Raw genomic sequence first — 15,050 nt, forward strand, 5'->3', positions numbered from 1 at the left:
TGTTTTGATATTGGGCCGGAACTTGCTGGAACAGGGCATCTCAGGGCATGCCCAGTTAGTTAGACTTTTTCCTGCACCCTTCAGCTCAAAAAATTTTTGCGCCCTAATTTGAGGGAAATGAGAGCTGAAAATGGCACGGCGAGGGCAATGGGGCATCTGGAATCATGAATCTTGGTGAATGGCGGAACCAACAGTCTATCTCCTTAACCAGTGAGATTTAAGGATTGAGAATTAAACAGAGGAATGACTGAAGGAGGGTGAATTAGAATCAAATCAGGTACAGAAAGATATAAAGAGAGATATAAAAAGAGAGGGAAAGAAAGATTGGATTGAGAGAAAAGAGCCAGAAAGTAAAAGAAAAAAATTTAAAATTTAAAAATTTAAATCTCCAACAATGCACTCTCAAAGAATGAGACTTGAGTTTAAATTGTTCACTTTCTGGGCCAGAGAAGCTGATGGGCAGTCATCAACAATGATCACATCGTTAAAAGGGTACTTACGCTATTAATTACTAGACTTAACTTTCCATGGTGAGTTTAATAGGCAATTAATGTGCAAATCCAGCAGGTTCTTAAAAATAACGGGGAGGCTCAGGGCGAGATGCGGCGTAAATCGACCAGCATGTTCTGGAGATTCGCAACTCACGGCGTATCTCTTCATCCCCTGAATTTGCCGGCCGATTTGCACATTAACAACGATGTGCGTTGTTCACACGCCATTATTTTTTCAAGCAAGTTCTAGCATAAAATGACAGTAATATTAATCTGCATAAAATGACCAGCCTTATTAGTCAATTTTCAAATGGAATAATTATAGATTGAAACACTAGCATTTAGTATGAATGGAAAGTTTAATTTGAAAAATTAAAAGTACATACAATTTACAAACAAAATCCTTCTGGTGCTTTACGATAAGATGCTAAATGCATTCCTTACAGAATCTATTGGTCATTTGGCAAGATATAGTATAAAAACAGACTTACACAAACATACATGAACATGTGCACTTGTTTAGCTACCATATTTCAAGTTTGCATTCGCTTCTTCTGTACTGTTTTAAGCCTGATCAAAGAATTCTGTATTCATAAAGATTCCTTTAAATGTACAAAAGCCATTGTGATTGGCATTAAAAAATCTAAGTGATGCAATACCATATGTTCCAAAAAGAGTTCTGCTTTATCCCATTTAAAGAACATACATTAATATAGCGCCTTTCAAGATCGCAATGTCTCAAAGCACTTTACAGCCATTAAGCACTTGTGAAGTTTACCACCACATTATCCATTGTTAACAATTTTACACTGGAATGGGTGTGCTTTTAATTGGAAACAGACTCCAAGAAACCTGAACTAAAATAAAAACAGAAAATGCTGGAAACAGACAGCACCAATAAAAAGAAAAGCAAGCCTAACTTTTCAGGTACAGAACCTCCAAAACTTTCATCTGTCTTTTCCCACTTTAGCTGCCAACTGACCCGTGTGTTTCCAGCAACTTCAGATTTAATTTCCAGAGTTCTAAATTTTGTAGTGTTTTTTTCCCTTCATTTTACAGAACTGAAATGTTGTTAGGCTATCTAAAGTGCAACCAGAGAGAAACCAGATGAGTGCACGCACATTGTGCAGTCTTCAAAGAGAATGCTGCACTGGGATGTTGATCATGGAAACGTGGGTGGTGAGGCAGCACCTCCAAGGGAGCGAAGATGAAAAGCACAAATCTCAAGTTGTTTATCAACATCCGAAGCCTCAGGTGGAATCATTCCATTATATGTTATTATTTCTTGGCAATGAAGTAACTATCACTCAATACAACTGATGTAAATCCTTAAAGTAGCTAATGTTCAGCACTGTTGACACTAGAACATTCTTCTAGTCTACAGCCACCATTGACTAGACAAAAAAAACACAACTAATCTCCATTACCTACAACACAGATTGTAAAAAAAGAAGGCACATGGGATTGTAAAGGCAGAAATCGCAAGTGAAGATCAGATGATAGTTGTTAATTGATCTAGTATTAATTTCACAATAACTGATATTAACTGAATGCTGACTGCCTTACAAATCACTGCCAATACTGGTAACAAGTTATCTTGCATTATGTAGGCATAATTCAGTAATTTACAAAAATTCATTAGTTCCTGATTCAGTTGGGATGCTACTACTATTGCTGAGAGGGAAAGAGAGAGAGGAAAAGAGAGATATGAGAAGAGGAATGAACAAGTGGTCTGGTATTTCTGTAGAATCTATGGTAGCTGACAAAGTTATTGGCCCAGATTTTCCTGTCAAAATAACGGTGAGACTAATGGAACTCCCTGTTATTTATGTGCGAATGGTACAATTTCAGGCAGGCGGCAGATATGTGATTAAACTCAAATATTCAAAGCTGCTGTCCGTGATGCGCCGCTCCGCCATTAGCTTTGCAAAAACGGTATCTCACTGTCTGCCTCACCACTGAAATGCATTGAATGGCTTGAAATTGCTGTATTTGCAAGGTAGATATGAACTAAACTCGCTACACAAAGTCTTGTCCATTCCAGTCCAAGTACCTTTTTAATGATATGGTAAGTATTAATTACTACCAATCAACTGCTCTGGCACTGAAAATTAACTATTAAAAGTGTGGAGTCTCATTCCTTCAGGTTAATTGTTGTTGGAGATTTTAAAAAGGTAAAAAATTTAAGAAATTTTGTTCTTACTTTTCCATTGTCTCTTTTTTGTCTCTCTTAATCCAATCTTTCTTTCCCTCTCTTTATTTCTCTTTCTGTACTTGATTTGACATTGAATTCACCCATTCTAATTTACACTTCCTTCTCAGTCCTTGCACTGTTTATTTCACAATCCTTCAATCTGATTGGTTAAGGAGATACATAGATGCTTGCTCTGTTCACTCAGGTCCCAGATGCCCTGTTTCCCTCTGTGATGTTATCAGCTCGCACTTTCAGCAACTTGCCACGCAAAAAATTTTAAAACCTAAACGTGAAAGGGCAAGTCTAACTAATGGCAGACACTGTTAGATGCCCTGCTACAGGAAAATCTGGGCCATTATAATACTTCCTTAAAGCAACAACTTATGAGTAAAGTCAGTAATCAGAATTGTGAACTAGTGCAAAATGGTATAATAGCTGTCAAGGACATCAGATATGAACAACAGCATCACAACAACATTGCATTTTTCTGTAGATTACATACAGGAACATGTTGCAAGGAGCAACACAGTGCACAGATGAAGAATCACAAAAGCAAAGCCACTTCTTTGAACATTGAGAGGTATTACTTCCTGAAAATGTGTCAATCTATACAATATATACAGAAGTACTTACAAATCTACTGAAAATCTACAAGTAATCTGTTGGATAAGAGTATCGAGGAATATGGAACAAATGATGTCGAGGTACAGATCAGCCATGATCTAACTGAATGGTGGAAAAGGCTTGAGGAGCTGAATAGCCAACTCCTGTTGCTAGGTGCAGAGTTTGCTACTTTAGTTCTCTACCAGTTTTTGTTAATGGCACAAATAATTTCTTCCAGCAACAATGGTTCAGAAAACAGGAATTATCATCTAAGGTAAAGGAATTCATTTGCACAATTTCTAATCTTCCAAGAAACATTCATCCATTTTCAAAATAGCATTCAGGAGTAGCCCATGCAAACAAAGCAAGTTCAATAGTGCAAATTAACACTCTCGTCTCAGCGAGAGGTCATAGATACCAGTTCTGGAGTTCAGGTTCTTTTTTCGGTGTTGACAGCAAGTCTCATCTCAGTTATTAGGCAGCTAAAATGTATTTTTCTTGGGATATGGGTGAAAGGAAGAAAACAATCAATTTGCTTCATCTGCTGTTGGCTACGACTTGAATTCCACCTCCTCGCTCCCTCACACAAAAACAAGAGGTATTTTGCATTCTCTGCTCAATTGATAACAATGTGATAAAACTCTCAAATAGCACAAAAATAATTCCTTGCATCAAGATACACTAAAAACAAAAGTGATAGGGAACGGGGTTACACAGTGGGTTAGACACTGGCCTCTCACTTCTGGGACAGAGTATAAATCCAGTCTAGACTGATAGGGTGAAAGTGATTTGTGCCTGCCTGCTAGAAGGGTCGTATGCAAAATCAGTTTGGGCAGTCATGTATAGGTCCCCTCAACAGAAGGTTGCTGGATAGCGAGCAAGGTGGAAAGACTGGCCAATATGCCTGACTGTCATCTAAGGGCACTGAACCAATTATACCTTCACTAACATCCCAATCGAGATCTGTGAACTCAGCACAGGCCAGATAAACTTGTTAAGTCATCTGAAAATACAGAACTAAGTGATATAGTAAATACTGGTGTGCAAGTCACACCCTGACAGATGTTGATTTTTTTTTAATAACGAGTTTTTGAACAAGCAGAAAAATCAAATCCAATGAAACTAAAGTATTTCACAGCAATTGTTATTTTACATTACATTTACATAAAAGACCCCAAAATAGTATGAAGCTGTACAAATCAGATGTAAACAGCAAAAAGGTTGCACTTCTATTCAGTACAATTAAGTTAAATTTTAGACTAGCACTGTAAAAATGGGTGTTAGTAAAGTGCACACGTTTATAATTTTATCTAAAGCTGTGCTAATGTTTTAGTAAAAGAATATTGAAGAATTAATATCCCTTGCCCTTTAAATGAAATGTTAAACAATTTAAAACACAGCTATGAAACATTGCTTCTCACTTTATTCAGTTGAATCTCCTTTCTAATCCTATGCACACACAACAAAACACAGATACTTAGTACCTCTTCTCAAAACTTTAAATTCAATAAATATAACTCATGGCTTCAGAATTGTGGAAATATCACAATCGTCCATTTTCAAATCCAGTAGGAAAAAAAACTGAAGAAATTTTTCTCCCTCATTTATAAGGAGGGAAAACTCTCAACTTTGGTGTTCAGATATCACAGTTTGCTGTTCAGGTGTCATACAGTTTTGATCCACTGAATGCCACCCAAGATCCTTGGCTGCATATTTCACATAGGCCAGGTTAGGCAAGAGATCAGCCTGAGTAAATTGATGTATGAAACGCTACTGCAAAGTTAACTGTCATTTTGATACAAGCCATTTACATACTTGAATGACAACGTTTGCAACATACAAGTGATATCCAACGAGAGTTCTAAAATTGTAAATTTTCAGACTCCTCCAAAACAGATGCCATAGGATACTCTATTTTAAAACTTGCAAGATCTAAGGATAACACACTTCTCCATTTTGAAGAGTAGTTAGTGTGGAACTCTGCATCATTAATGTGGGAAAAACAATATAGAAATGAAGGGCAAACATGCACACAAAAGCAAAACTCAAAAGCTTCAAATGAGTCATATCTCGGGTGGCTGTAAGAGAGGCGTTCGTTCTCCACATGCTGGATTTCTTCTCCTCTTCCATTTGTTGTATGGACAAGGTGGAAAATATAATCTATTTCTCTCCAAAACAAACTGCAGTGTTATACCGCTAACAAACAACAATGCCCATATAAATGTCAGAATGTAATCTGGAGAAGAAAGAATTAAAATATTAATGGGTTTCATCAGTTTAAAAAAGTCAGTGGGGTTTATAACAGATAAATAGGTATAAGCAAATATTCAATTAGTGTACTTACTTATGCATTTAAAAATACAGTATCATGTCCTATTTCCATTTCTGTAATCACTGCAGCAAACTGTCTTTACTAAGGTTATAGTGCAGCAGATTACCAGTGTTCCCAGAATTAAAACTGCTCAAGATCACTGTCACCGATTCTTACTTTATGAAAGTAAGTGGGCTTTGACAGACAGAACAGTGCTTCAGTATCTCAGTGATTTAACTCACTACTGTCAGTTAATGAAGTAATAAATTAGTATTCACACCATACACAAAAATAGAACAGCACTTATTTGTCCTTCAATCCCAAGATGAAGATTTTACTTAACAGAAAAACATACCTGTACGCTGGAAAGGGGCATCGCTATACACCTTTGCAAAATCTGGGTGTACTGCCCTCTTGATGACGTTTAGAATTATGTAAGTCAGGCTGGTGTAGACATATACCCCAACTGCAGTAATTACAGCATAAGAGCCAACCAGTGCACACGTGATGATGTTCAGCTTAAAAAAAAAATACATACACACTATTAGATGCAATATATTTAATACTTATTCTACAAAATCCAGCCCCGCTTCCCTTTACCATTTCTGAAATCAAGAAGATTACTTATGCACGTATGAAATTCAGAAGTGGAGAATCCATCTAGGTCTCAGACAGAGGAAACATCTCAACATGTACAGTTTGATGATTGCAAGCATTAGATCCACTGAAACTCAAACCACCACATCAGTACCTTCACAACTATGACAAGAAAGGAAAAATAAGAAAAATGCAAAAGAAAGTACTTGAATTTATATAACATCTTTGACGTCCTCTTGAATTCCTTTTGAAATATAGTCACTTTTGTAGGCAAACGCAGCAGCCAATTTGTGCACAGCCGTCTCAGATAGCAATGAGGTAAATCACAGAATGATACAGCACAGAAGGCAGCCGTTCGGCCCATCGTGCCTATACTGGCTCTTTGAAAGAGCCAGTACAATTAGTCCCACTCCCCTGCTCTTTCCTCATAGCCCTGCAAATTTTTCCACTTCAAGTATTTATCCAACTCCCTTTTCAAAGTTATTATTGAATCTGCTTCCACCACCCTTTCAGGCAGTGCATTCCAGATCATAACAACTCGCTGCTTAAAAAAAATGTTTCCTCATGTCCCCTCTGATTCTTTTGCCAATTACCTTAAATCTGTGTCCTCTGGTTACTGACCCTTCTGCCACTGGAAACAGTTTCTCCTTATTTACTCCATCAAGACAGTTCATTATTTTGAACATCTTTATCAAATCTCCCCTTAATCTTCTTTGCCCTAAGGAGAACAACCTCAGTTTCTCCACATAACTGAAGTATTTCATCTCTGGCACCATTCTAGTCAATCTCCTCTGCACCGTCTCTAAGGCCTTGGTAATACTCCAGCTGGGGCCTAACCAGTGTTTGATAAAAGGTCAGCTAACTTCCCAGCTTTTGTACTCTACGTCTATTTATCAAACCAAGGATCCCGTATGCCTTTTTAACAGTGTTCTCAACTTGTCCTGCCACCTCCAAAGATTTGTGTACATACACCCTCAGGTCTCTCTGGTCCTGCACCCCCTTTAAAATTTAGTTTATATTGCCTCTCCTCATTCCTGTGACCAAAATGAGTCACTTCACACTTGGTCATTCACACTTCAAATGACCAGTTAATCTGTTTTTGGAGATGTTGACTTGAGGGATGAATGTTGGCCAGGACACCAGGAGAACTCCCCTGCTCTTGCAGTGCTTTTGGATGTTTTACATCCACTGGAACAGACTGACGGGGCTCACTTTAATGTCTCATCTGAACAACGGGCCTGATAAAAAGATGTGCATTTCCATTTCAATGTACATAATGAAGAAAGGAGCGGATTTATACTTAACATCAGGAGATTCCCACAAAATGGTACTAATTTTAGAAAAAAAATTTCTATTAGAATATATTGTTATGCTGCTTACTTTTCAAAAGGGTTCTTCCACTACTGCTGCAGAAAACCTATGAACTGGTATAGATATGTGTTTTTCAAAAATAAAGTATTAAATACTAGTACTTACTGTCCTTGCAAATGGAATCAGAACTGTAGGTACCACCAGTGTAACACAGACAAACACCATCCAGAAGTTGAAGTCATTGCGGAATAAAGTAAAATTTGCTGTTAGGGAAGAACAGGCAAATGTAATTAGCCATCAAGAACAAATTCAACATAAACATGGCACAAATCTTTAGTGCAAACAAATGACATTGTTTTGTCACCACATACACACGGACAGGGAATATTAGATTTTTTGACCACATTCCAAAACAAGTCGCTTTACACAATTTTTTTAAAATGCTGGACATACAGACATTGACTGACCTGCAGTATAAAGAGAAAAGATAGCTTTTGAATGATGCAGGGTAGCCACCCAAAACGTCATAACTTGTCTTTTCTCTTTGCAGATACTGCGTATTTCCACCATTTTCTGTTTTAATTTCTCATTTCCAGCATTTGCAGTTTTAACTATTTATTGAAGTGACTTGCACTTTGCATTCAATTTTCATCCACTTTATTATTTTCCATTGTGCAGACAATCTGGTGACATAATCTCTATTATATCAGAAGGCAAATACTGCATTTAGAAGCTGGCAGTACTGCTACCTTCCATAGAAGCAGGAAAGTTCTCTTATCTCATGCATATACATTAGTGATGTGGTGTTACCACTTCCTCTTCAATTTTTTTTAAAATATAATTTTATTAGTTGGTGCATTTTATCCATTTGCCCTCCTGTATTAAGATTTAAAAAATCAATGAAATAGAATTAGAGATAGTGGTAATTTGGACTAATACAAAATAATTGCCTTGTTCCAAGTGGTTTAAAACAGTTTGCATAATGTATCATCATTATCACTGGGAAGCTAAAATGGTAAATAAACCTGTAAAAACTAAACACCTAACCACAGTATTTATACATCAATGTGCTGTACAAAATACATTGCAGACTGGTGATTTGTAGAAAATGAACCCGATGGGCCACCAGAACAGGTGCTGATTCATACAGCTTGCACCATTCTCATTTTATTCCACTTCTCTCCTCCTCCCTGCCCTTATCAGTCCTAGATACATATCTGCTGAGCAACTGCACCTGTGGAGTGCAAATTAATATAAAGGACCCCGCTAAGGACTTACTGCACTGTTAGTTTTGGAAGATACAACTTGCCAAAAAAATACAAAAGAAAGTGTTAAAGCATCTTCATGAATCAGAAACCAGTCATAGTAACAAGGTTCTTAAGAAAACTTAAAAAAACAACACTAAGCAGAAACTGGCAGAACAAAGATGGCAGCAAATCACTACAGGCCCACAAGACCTTTGAAACCAGCCCAATCTCCTGGTCTAAAATCTCCTCTGCTAATAGCAGGAATAGTGAAGTAACCGAAGCATTGCTAACTTGATGGGAGAGGTGGGACGGGTGGAAAAAGAAAAAAAAAAGACATACTTGGGCAATATGAAAGTACAAATAAGTCCAGTGCTTTGTTCCTCTAAAATGATAGCATTATAGTCAAGACATAGTTGAAAACAGATAACATTTATTTCTACAAAATTAACCTGTTTATTGATTTTCTCCTTTGGCTTACCAAGTGGAGTAAAGAAAATGATCGCTGCCACCAAAAATCCCAGCACCAATCCCACGAACACTACACAGGGCACAGGAATACCAAACCTCCATCTCACCAGGGACACTCCCATACCACCCAGCAGTCCTGCTGCTACTGAAATGGCCAACCGTCCTGTAAAAGAATGTGGCAAATCTTAAGGGATAGCAAATGATTTCATAAAACTAGCAAAATAGAAAGATGTTTAGGAGGTGCACAATGAGCCTTTAGGCCAACATATTTCAAATTTAGTACATCAACAAAATATCCAAAAGTATATTTTTTTGTACAACTCTCATTTCCTGAGCTGCAAAATCTCTTTCAATACTAAATTGGACTTGCCACTCTGGCTGTGGTAGGATTCTCAACGCTGTTCTCTATGAAGTTTCCAAAAGAGCTTCCAACCTAGTCAACCAATCCACCAAAGTTTAATCCAGTAAGTTAAGTTGGAATCTAAAGGTCACAGCTACCTACTGCATGTGCTTCAGACACATTTGTTTGTAGCCAGTAATGGGAGTTATTCCAGCCTGCTCATTGTGAGGAGCCTAACTCTTCAGTGGGTAGGCCCAGCAAGCACTGAACTGGGTCCCCTGGAACTGCAAGGCCAGCCATGGTCCTTGTGGTTTCCTGGACTGCTGTCCAGAATGGCTGAATGTAGAAGCAGGACCAGAATATGTTTTATTTATGTACGTATATTTAATTGAAAAAAAAAGCACTGGTCATCATTATGCAATGACGTGGAGAGTTGGATGAATGTATACATTCTGCAGCATGGTTATGGAAGCATGAAGATTTGTTCGTGGGGACGGGTGGTGGGGTCAAAGCTTATTTTTCTTCTTGTTGCTTTATTGCAAAAAGCTCCGTTAGCAGCTTTGTGTATCAATGAGTGGCACAAATTTATATCACTGCACACAGTGAAAACCCTGCAAGAAAATACACTCAGAATAAAACACACACTTGGCATAATATTTATTACCGACATCAGCTTCCATTCATTGACATTTTTATTGCACTTTTCAAAGCATTTCCTTGCCTAATCAGATAGAATTTGTTCCAATACTCTCCAAGTGTGCAATGCAATTTAAATGTTAGTTGAGAGAACCAGTGTGATTATGAGAGCTCATTTTGAAGATAACAAAGAAGAAAAATTACATAACATTGAAGAGGCACAAGTATTGTCAAGTATTTGGTTGGACAAATTGGAAACTAAAGAATATTCTGTATTTGGGTTTCTTATTCCACACTTACTGATGAAGTCGAGTGCAGAGAATCGTGTTACCAACACAAAGCTTAGGAATCCGAAGATCAAAAATCCAAAGAAGAGAAATTCTATAAAGAGTTTAAAAAAACAAGTTAGTCTGGTTTAAAAATCCAATCCGGTAGAGGAAGCATCACTTTATCCATCGACAACCATAATGTCACAGCACCGTATTTTGAGATGGTGCAATGTGCACAATACAAAATGCAGTATGCGATACCATGAAAGCTAGGTTATGTGGGACCTGAACATGTACTCAATTGACTTCACTTAATAGCAGCTACATTAGAAGCAATGCAAAAAAAAACTGGAAAGGTACAGCAGCTCTCAAGCAGGCCAACATTTGGATTACATAGAATTTTACAGCACAGAAACAGGCCATTCAGCCCAAAAGGTCAATGCTGGTGTATATGCTCCACACAAGCCTCCTCGCACCTTACTTCATCTCACCTTATCAACATATCCTTCTATTCTTTTCTCCCTCATGTACTTATTTAGCTTCCCCTTAAAAGCATCTATGCTACTTGCCTCAACCACTCCATGTGGTAGCGAGTTCTACATTCTTGCCAATCTTTACTCACTTATTGGATTTATTAATAACTATTAAATTTATAGCCCCTAGTTTTAGACTCCACCATAAGTGAAAACATCTTCTCTACATCTACCGTATCGAACTCCTTCATAATTTTAAAGACCTCTATCAGGTCACCTCTCAGTCTTCTCTTGCCTCGAGAAAAGAGCACCAGCCTGTATAGCCTTTCCTGAATGTGGCACCCTCTCAACCTTGTAAATTTCTTTTTGCACTTTCTCCAGTGCTTCTACATCCTTTTTGTAATATGGAAGCCAGAACTGTGCCAGTACTCCAAGTGTGTGATAAACAGGGTTTTATACAAGTTTAACATAACTTCTCTGCTTTTGAATTCTATTCCTTTAGAAATGAACCCCAGTGCTTTATTTGCACTTTTTAAATGGATTGAGACCTTTAGGTGCACAACCTGAAGCATGGATTTTCCACCCTTCTTTTCAGATGTTAACGTTCAGGTGTGTATCCCCAGTATTTTTTATTTTATTTCAGATTCTCAGCATCTGCAGTTTCTCTTTTTATCTCCACTAACAGAATTCAACAGCACTTGGCCTATATACAAATTGCTTCCCTTTTAAACTGGTAGCACTAACTTTCAGCGAATATACGTAGCAGACCAGCTCGCTTATTAACAAATCTCCTCCTCCTCCTCTCTCTCCACCCCCACCATGCTTTAGGAATGCGGTCAACTGTACACTTTCCATTATCTGCAGTATAGACGTTGGTCGCACAAACACGCCCTCCGGCAATACTAGACACACGCGGACCTTCTTGGTTACGACAGACAGACATACAGACATAAAGTGTGACCGGATAAGCGAAACCCATTACTACTTGCTCTGGGTATGTCAAGTATCCTCTTCATCCCGTATTGTTATGATTTTTTTTTAAAAAAGGGAACATTTTCCTGAAATCAATTCTACAATTTACAATCGACATGATTTTTATTGTAGGGAGGGAGACTAAAGGAAGGCGGCAGGAGAGGGGATTTTCATGTTACATAAATATTACGTTACAATATGGACTCTTAACGAACAATATTTTAAGATATTATTAAATACTTTACCTGCTTCAAAAATTCTATGCCCAACCAAGCAGAGTAATAAGCCATAGACTCCAATTAGTGTGCACAGAATCTGTATATAGATTAAAGATCTGTCTGCAAAACAGAAAAAAAAACATCATTTGCTTTGGATAGAATACAGACCTGTTAATCCCTGATTAACAATATCCTAAATGAAGGTTTTCAGCGATCCTGGTCAATATCAAATCAAAAAAAAAGTTAACACTAGTAGGCTTGCTTCACCATTGAAGTGTCAATTTGACATCCTGGTCAATATAGCTGGTAGCAAAATTGTGCTTCCATCAACAATTTTACATTTTTATATCATTCCCCATATAGTGAGATATCTCAAAAGAATCATTTAGTCGTTCCTTGCTTTTTATGCAGACAGCTTTATTTAATAACCATACTTTCTGGGGGGAGGGGGGGGCGGGGAAGTTACAAAATTAAAAAGGTGAATTATTAGTTTGCTGAACAATGTGATGTGTGATTTGAGAAAAAAAGCAGTCAATGAAAATATTACAAATGGTTCCTATATAGTCTAGGATAAGATGTACCTAAATTATTAAATCAGCTTTGATCAATAGGTAATGTCTACTCCATAAGTCAAAACAATGAAAATGGGGAACAGGTTGTTACCAGTTTAAATACAACTTAATAATTTACATACCTGGACCACTAGCATTAAAAGCTAGCTTGCAAATGCAGTGATCAAAAATGCAAACAGGAAGCTGGGATGTGACACAAAAATGACAAGAAAGTTCAGCTGCAGTTACACAGTACTGGTCAAATGCCATTTGGAATACTGCATGAATTTTGTGCCCTCCTCCTTAGGAAGGAAATAATGCTGTTGGTGAATTGTCACTGGACTTTCTCTAAGATAAAGAGATTTAGTTATGATGGGACTGAGTAAATTTGGGTATATTCCCTGATGTTGAGAAGGTTAAGGGTGATCTGATTGAGGTGTTTAAAATAATGAAGGGATTGAAAGGATAAGTGGGGGGAATAAGCCTGCTCTTTAGTAGGCAATCTAGGACAAAATTTGATTTGAAAATGAATTCATAAAAATATTTCTTTACACAAAAGGGTTGTGATATTATGGAATACACTGGACTCGAAAATCAGATACATAATTAACTGGATGCTTAAAAAGGGAGGTAGATATTTACTTGGGAAGTCCAGAGATTAAGAGATATGGAGAAAGGGCAGAGAGCTGGGATTAAAGTTAGATCTGCCATGGCTCACAAAATGGCACAGCAAGCTTAATTGGGGCAATTGGCCTATCCCTGCACCTCTGTTCCCATTCTTCCAGTTTTAGCCACTAGTTTAAATTGGCAAATTTAACTGTTGCACATGTTTTGCAGTAGTATACACTTACATGAGTATCATGTATACTCTCATACATTGTAAGGATAAGATTGCTAAATTTTACATTTGTACTTAACACTTTCGGATCTCCATAGATGAAATAGTGTAACCACATGGGAGATGAAATGCTGAGATAGTGCAGATCTACTGGAAACTTGTCAAGTTCTGGTGAAACCTCCAGTGACCTGCGTTTCTTCTAACAGAGGTGCTCACATATCAATTACAGCATTTCCAGAAAGTACTGTGAAGATTAGATTTAATAACAAAGACGTCAGATGTACCAGAAAACCATATCTGGACTTGGATGCTAAAGCTTGTCGATAAATTGGAACATTACAAAAGGAAGAACTTCAATATGGTTTAGGTTGCCTGTGAAAGAGCTGGAATATCAATTTTAAGACTAACCGGAGCACGCACATATGCATTTAAAAAAAAAAATTAAATGTGGAAGAAAAAAAATTGATTTGGAAATTTTATTTCTCGCAATTTAAAAAACACTTTAAACACAGAGCTGCCTCTAAGGTGGCTATGTATTAGTCAGGATCATCTGAGCTGGTCAATTCCCACTTAAACTGCCTGAGAATCTCCTTTTTCTCTGTGGGTCTGGACACAATTCAGAATTATATTTTAAACTATGTTCCTGCCTTACCTGAATGCTTACACACGTATCCTTCGGAGGACAAACTGCAGGCATAGGTGGACACAGGGGCATAAGATGCAGAGGTCTTCAATTGAGGGTCCCGGACAACAACATTGTATATCACTCCAGTGCCAATGTAGGAGTTTCCAAAGACTACAGTCAGCTGCGATGAACTTATTGTAGTAATCTATGGTTGTAAGAGAAAGTACATTTAGTCTTCAAGTATACCATTTAACTAAACTAAAATACAAGAGATTAGTGGATCTTACTTCTCTAGACCTCAATATAAATGGCCCATAATTTGCTGTCAAAGTAACGGTGAGGCTAATGGCGCTCCCTGTTATTTATGCACAAATGTTACAGCAACTTCAGGCAAGGGGCAGATGCGCGATTAAACTCAAATTTTTTTTTATTATTCGTTCATGGGATGTGGGTGTCGATGGCGAGGCCAACATTTATTGCCCATCCCTAATTGCCCTTGAGAAGGTGGTGGTGAGCAGCCTTCTTGAACCACTGTAGTCCGTGTGGTGACGGTTCTCCCACAGTGCTGTTAGGAAGGGAGTTCCAGGATTTTGACCCAGCGACGATGAAGGAACAGCGATATATTTCCAGGTCGGGATGGTATGTGACTTGGAGGGGAACATGCAGGTGGTGCTGTTCCCATGTGCCTGCTGCTCTTGTTCTTCTAGGTGGTAGAGGTCGCAGGTTTGGGAGGTGCTGTCGAAGAAGCCTTGGCGAGTTGCTGCAGTGCATCCTGCAGCCACAGTGTGTTGGTGAAGGGAGTGAATGTTTCGGGTGGTGGATGGGGTGCCAATCAAGCAGGCTGCTTTATCCTGGATGGTGTCGAGCTTCTTGAGTGTTGTTGAAGCTGCACTCATCCAGGCAAGT

The 15,050-nt window shown here is 38.0% G+C and overlaps 1 protein-coding gene across 1 annotated transcript in view; it reads right to left on the reverse strand.

Annotated features, from left to right (window-relative positions):
• Positions 1-849: 849 nt before the first annotated feature.
• LOC137328026 (transmembrane 7 superfamily member 3-like) overlaps positions 850-15,050 on the reverse strand; it is a 30,360-nt gene continuing 16,159 nt past the window's right edge. The window contains exons 6-12 of the mRNA XM_067994095.1: positions 14,172-14,349; positions 12,158-12,250; positions 10,499-10,579; positions 9,233-9,385; positions 7,673-7,770; positions 5,955-6,117; positions 850-5,524 (exon numbers count right to left, since the gene is read on the reverse strand). Coding sequence (XP_067850196.1) covers positions 5,352-5,524; positions 5,955-6,117; positions 7,673-7,770; positions 9,233-9,385; positions 10,499-10,579; positions 12,158-12,250; positions 14,172-14,349 — 939 coding nt within the window. The 3' untranslated portion in view covers positions 850-5,351. The remainder of the gene's footprint in view (positions 5,525-5,954; positions 6,118-7,672; positions 7,771-9,232; positions 9,386-10,498; positions 10,580-12,157; positions 12,251-14,171; positions 14,350-15,050) is intronic.

The sequence above is a fragment of the Heptranchias perlo genome, chromosome 12, assembly GCF_035084215.1.
Source record: "Heptranchias perlo isolate sHepPer1 chromosome 12, sHepPer1.hap1, whole genome shotgun sequence".
In the NCBI taxonomy this organism is placed as follows: domain Eukaryota; kingdom Metazoa; phylum Chordata; class Chondrichthyes; order Hexanchiformes; family Hexanchidae; genus Heptranchias; species Heptranchias perlo.